This window comes from Sinocyclocheilus anshuiensis, unplaced genomic scaffold (genome assembly GCF_001515605.1).
Source record: "Sinocyclocheilus anshuiensis isolate Anshui unplaced genomic scaffold, SAMN03320099.WGS_v1.1 scaffold709, whole genome shotgun sequence".
NCBI classification, from domain to species: Eukaryota; Metazoa; Chordata; class Actinopteri; order Cypriniformes; family Cyprinidae; genus Sinocyclocheilus; species Sinocyclocheilus anshuiensis.
In genome coordinates, this window is record NW_015540926.1 from 1,371,481 (window position 1) to 1,373,630 (window position 2,150).

The 2,150-nt window shown below is 35.5% G+C and overlaps 2 protein-coding genes across 3 annotated transcripts in view; both read left to right on the forward strand.

Moving 5' to 3' along the window:
• Window positions 1-860, forward strand: part of LOC107689367 (G patch domain-containing protein 11-like) — a 6,304-nt gene extending 5,444 nt beyond the window's left edge. Inside the window, exons 8-9 of the mRNA XM_016487327.1 lie at window positions 645-726; window positions 802-860. Coding sequence (XP_016342813.1) covers window positions 645-726; window positions 802-860 — 141 coding nt within the window. The remainder of the gene's footprint in view (window positions 1-644; window positions 727-801) is intronic.
• Window positions 861-1,471: 611 nt separating this feature from the next.
• LOC107689355 (interferon-induced, double-stranded RNA-activated protein kinase-like) overlaps window positions 1,472-2,150 on the forward strand; it is a 9,361-nt gene continuing 8,682 nt past the window's right edge. For both annotated transcript variants that reach the window (XM_016487315.1, XM_016487316.1), the window contains exons 1-2: window positions 1,472-1,831; window positions 1,941-2,070. In XM_016487315.1, the coding sequence (XP_016342801.1) occupies window positions 1,719-1,831; window positions 1,941-2,070 (243 nt within the window). In that variant the 5' untranslated portion in view covers window positions 1,472-1,718. The remainder of the gene's footprint in view (window positions 1,832-1,940; window positions 2,071-2,150) is intronic.

Below are 2,150 nucleotides of genomic sequence, written 5' to 3' on the forward strand. Positions count from 1 at the left end.
AATGTTACAAAAGCTTTTTATTTCAGATAAATGCTGATCTTTGGATCTTTCTATTCATTAAAGAATCCTTAAAAATTGATGATAATAATAATATTAATAATCAGAAATGTTTATTGATCAGCATATTAGAATGATTTCATTATCACATGACACCGAAGACTGGAGTAATGATGCTGAAAATTCAGTTTTGATTAGATAATAATTTACCTCGTATATCTATTCTCATGTAATTGGACACCAAAATTGTACTTATTTACAGTTTTTCTCAATTGCTTTGGCACATTTTTCGAAACAATCTTAACATTCTCTAAACTGTGAGTGCAAATGTCACAGCTGTTTGCTGGAACTTCAGAACTTTATTGTATGTCTGCAAAATGTAGTTACTCACCCAAAACATTTCATTCATGCTTCAAAACCTAGTTATCGTGTCAGTAATTTGGCCAAGGCCACCAAAATATAAAGTATTTTTGTCATCGTGTGATTGTTTCGGGAAAAAAAAGTTTCATTCGAGAATTGAGCCAAAGCAATTGAGAAAAACTGTAATTATGGGAAGTGCCTTATCTGTGCCTCTGTGCATTAAAATTATAGTACTGTTTTGCATTATTATTCTGAAGCACCGTTATTCTGTCGTCTTTTCTTTACAGCCTTTAGACAAGCTGCAGTTTCTCGCCTCGTATCTGCGAGGACTTCATTTTTACTGCATATGGTGTGGAACGGCGTTTAATGGTAAGAAGTGTTAACGTACAGTATAATGAATGTTTGAGCAGATACATAAATGATAAATAAACTGTTCTTCAACAGATGAGGAGGATTTGAGCTCAAACTGTCCTGGTGACACGGCAGCAGATCATGACGACTAGAGCCACCTGGAATAATCTGGAACACTTCTTTTTAATTTGCTTTTGATGTTTTGCATAGCTGTGTTTAATATTTATATTTTCATATTCGTTCATTAAATGTCGCATTGATTTTTTGATTATAATTGTGTGGTTTTATATCAGTGTTGACCCTGATGCATCACTTAAATGGTTCTGTGTTAAACTTAACCTCGGCCAATCGCAAACATTGTGATTGCATAGTTATTAATTTAATTATTTTTTATTGATGAATTCATTGTCGACTGTGTGAAAGTGCCGTGATTTTTGTAGATGACCAACAATTCATTATTCCCAGTCTAAAACAAATATAAATATTAAAAAAGTGGTTTTGTACATAACACCTCTAGGTATTAACATTTTCTTGTGGTTTTATAGTTATGTTTGATATTTATAGTATAGTTTTACGCATTTAGATCAAACGAATGATATTTTGTTGATTTATCTGTTACTTGCCAGATTTGAAATACATTGTTCTTTGTCTCCTGCGGTTAAAAAGAGGTCCATTTTTAGGTGGGTGTGGCCTAGCAACACGCTTGGGCTTTGATTGGTCAATACAATGTTTGGCGATGACGTTACATTCCGGAAATCGAAACTTATCGATCTGAACGATACGAAGAAATGAAAGTGAACGATACGAAGAAATGAAAGTGAACTCGTGTCTGTGATCGATGTCGGTGTGAACTGACACTGTTAGTACCGTGTTAAATTGATTTAAAAACACGGTAATGCGTCTTTTATTGGCCGTCCGCTGAAGATATGACGTTCTGCGTGCCGCTCACGTGCTGATCAACGTAGTGAACTTCTGTCACTGTTATTTTTAGTTCATTTTTTAACTGTGCAATGGAGTCTCTGTCGGGGAATTATATTTCTCAGCTGAACGAGTACCAGCAGAAGACTCAGTGCAGCGTGGAGTATGAGGAGGGATCCACAGATGGACCGAGTCACAACAAAACGTGTGCAACTCTTACTCATTCAGTAGATGTGCGGTCGAATTGAGTCAACAGCTTCTGGGCTGCTGTGAGACAGCGCAATGAACTATTAACATCATTGTTGTGTTGTCAGGTTCACTATGAGGGCTGTTGTGAACGGACAGCGGTATTCTGAGGGCACTGGGAAAACCAAGAAAGAGGCCAAGCAGAACGCCGCAAAGAACGCGCTTAATGGCATAAACATCACTCAAAATATTGAACCTGTATGTACAAATATGTTATATATTTTTTTTTATTATTTACTGTGTATGTTTGTATATATATATATATATATATATATATT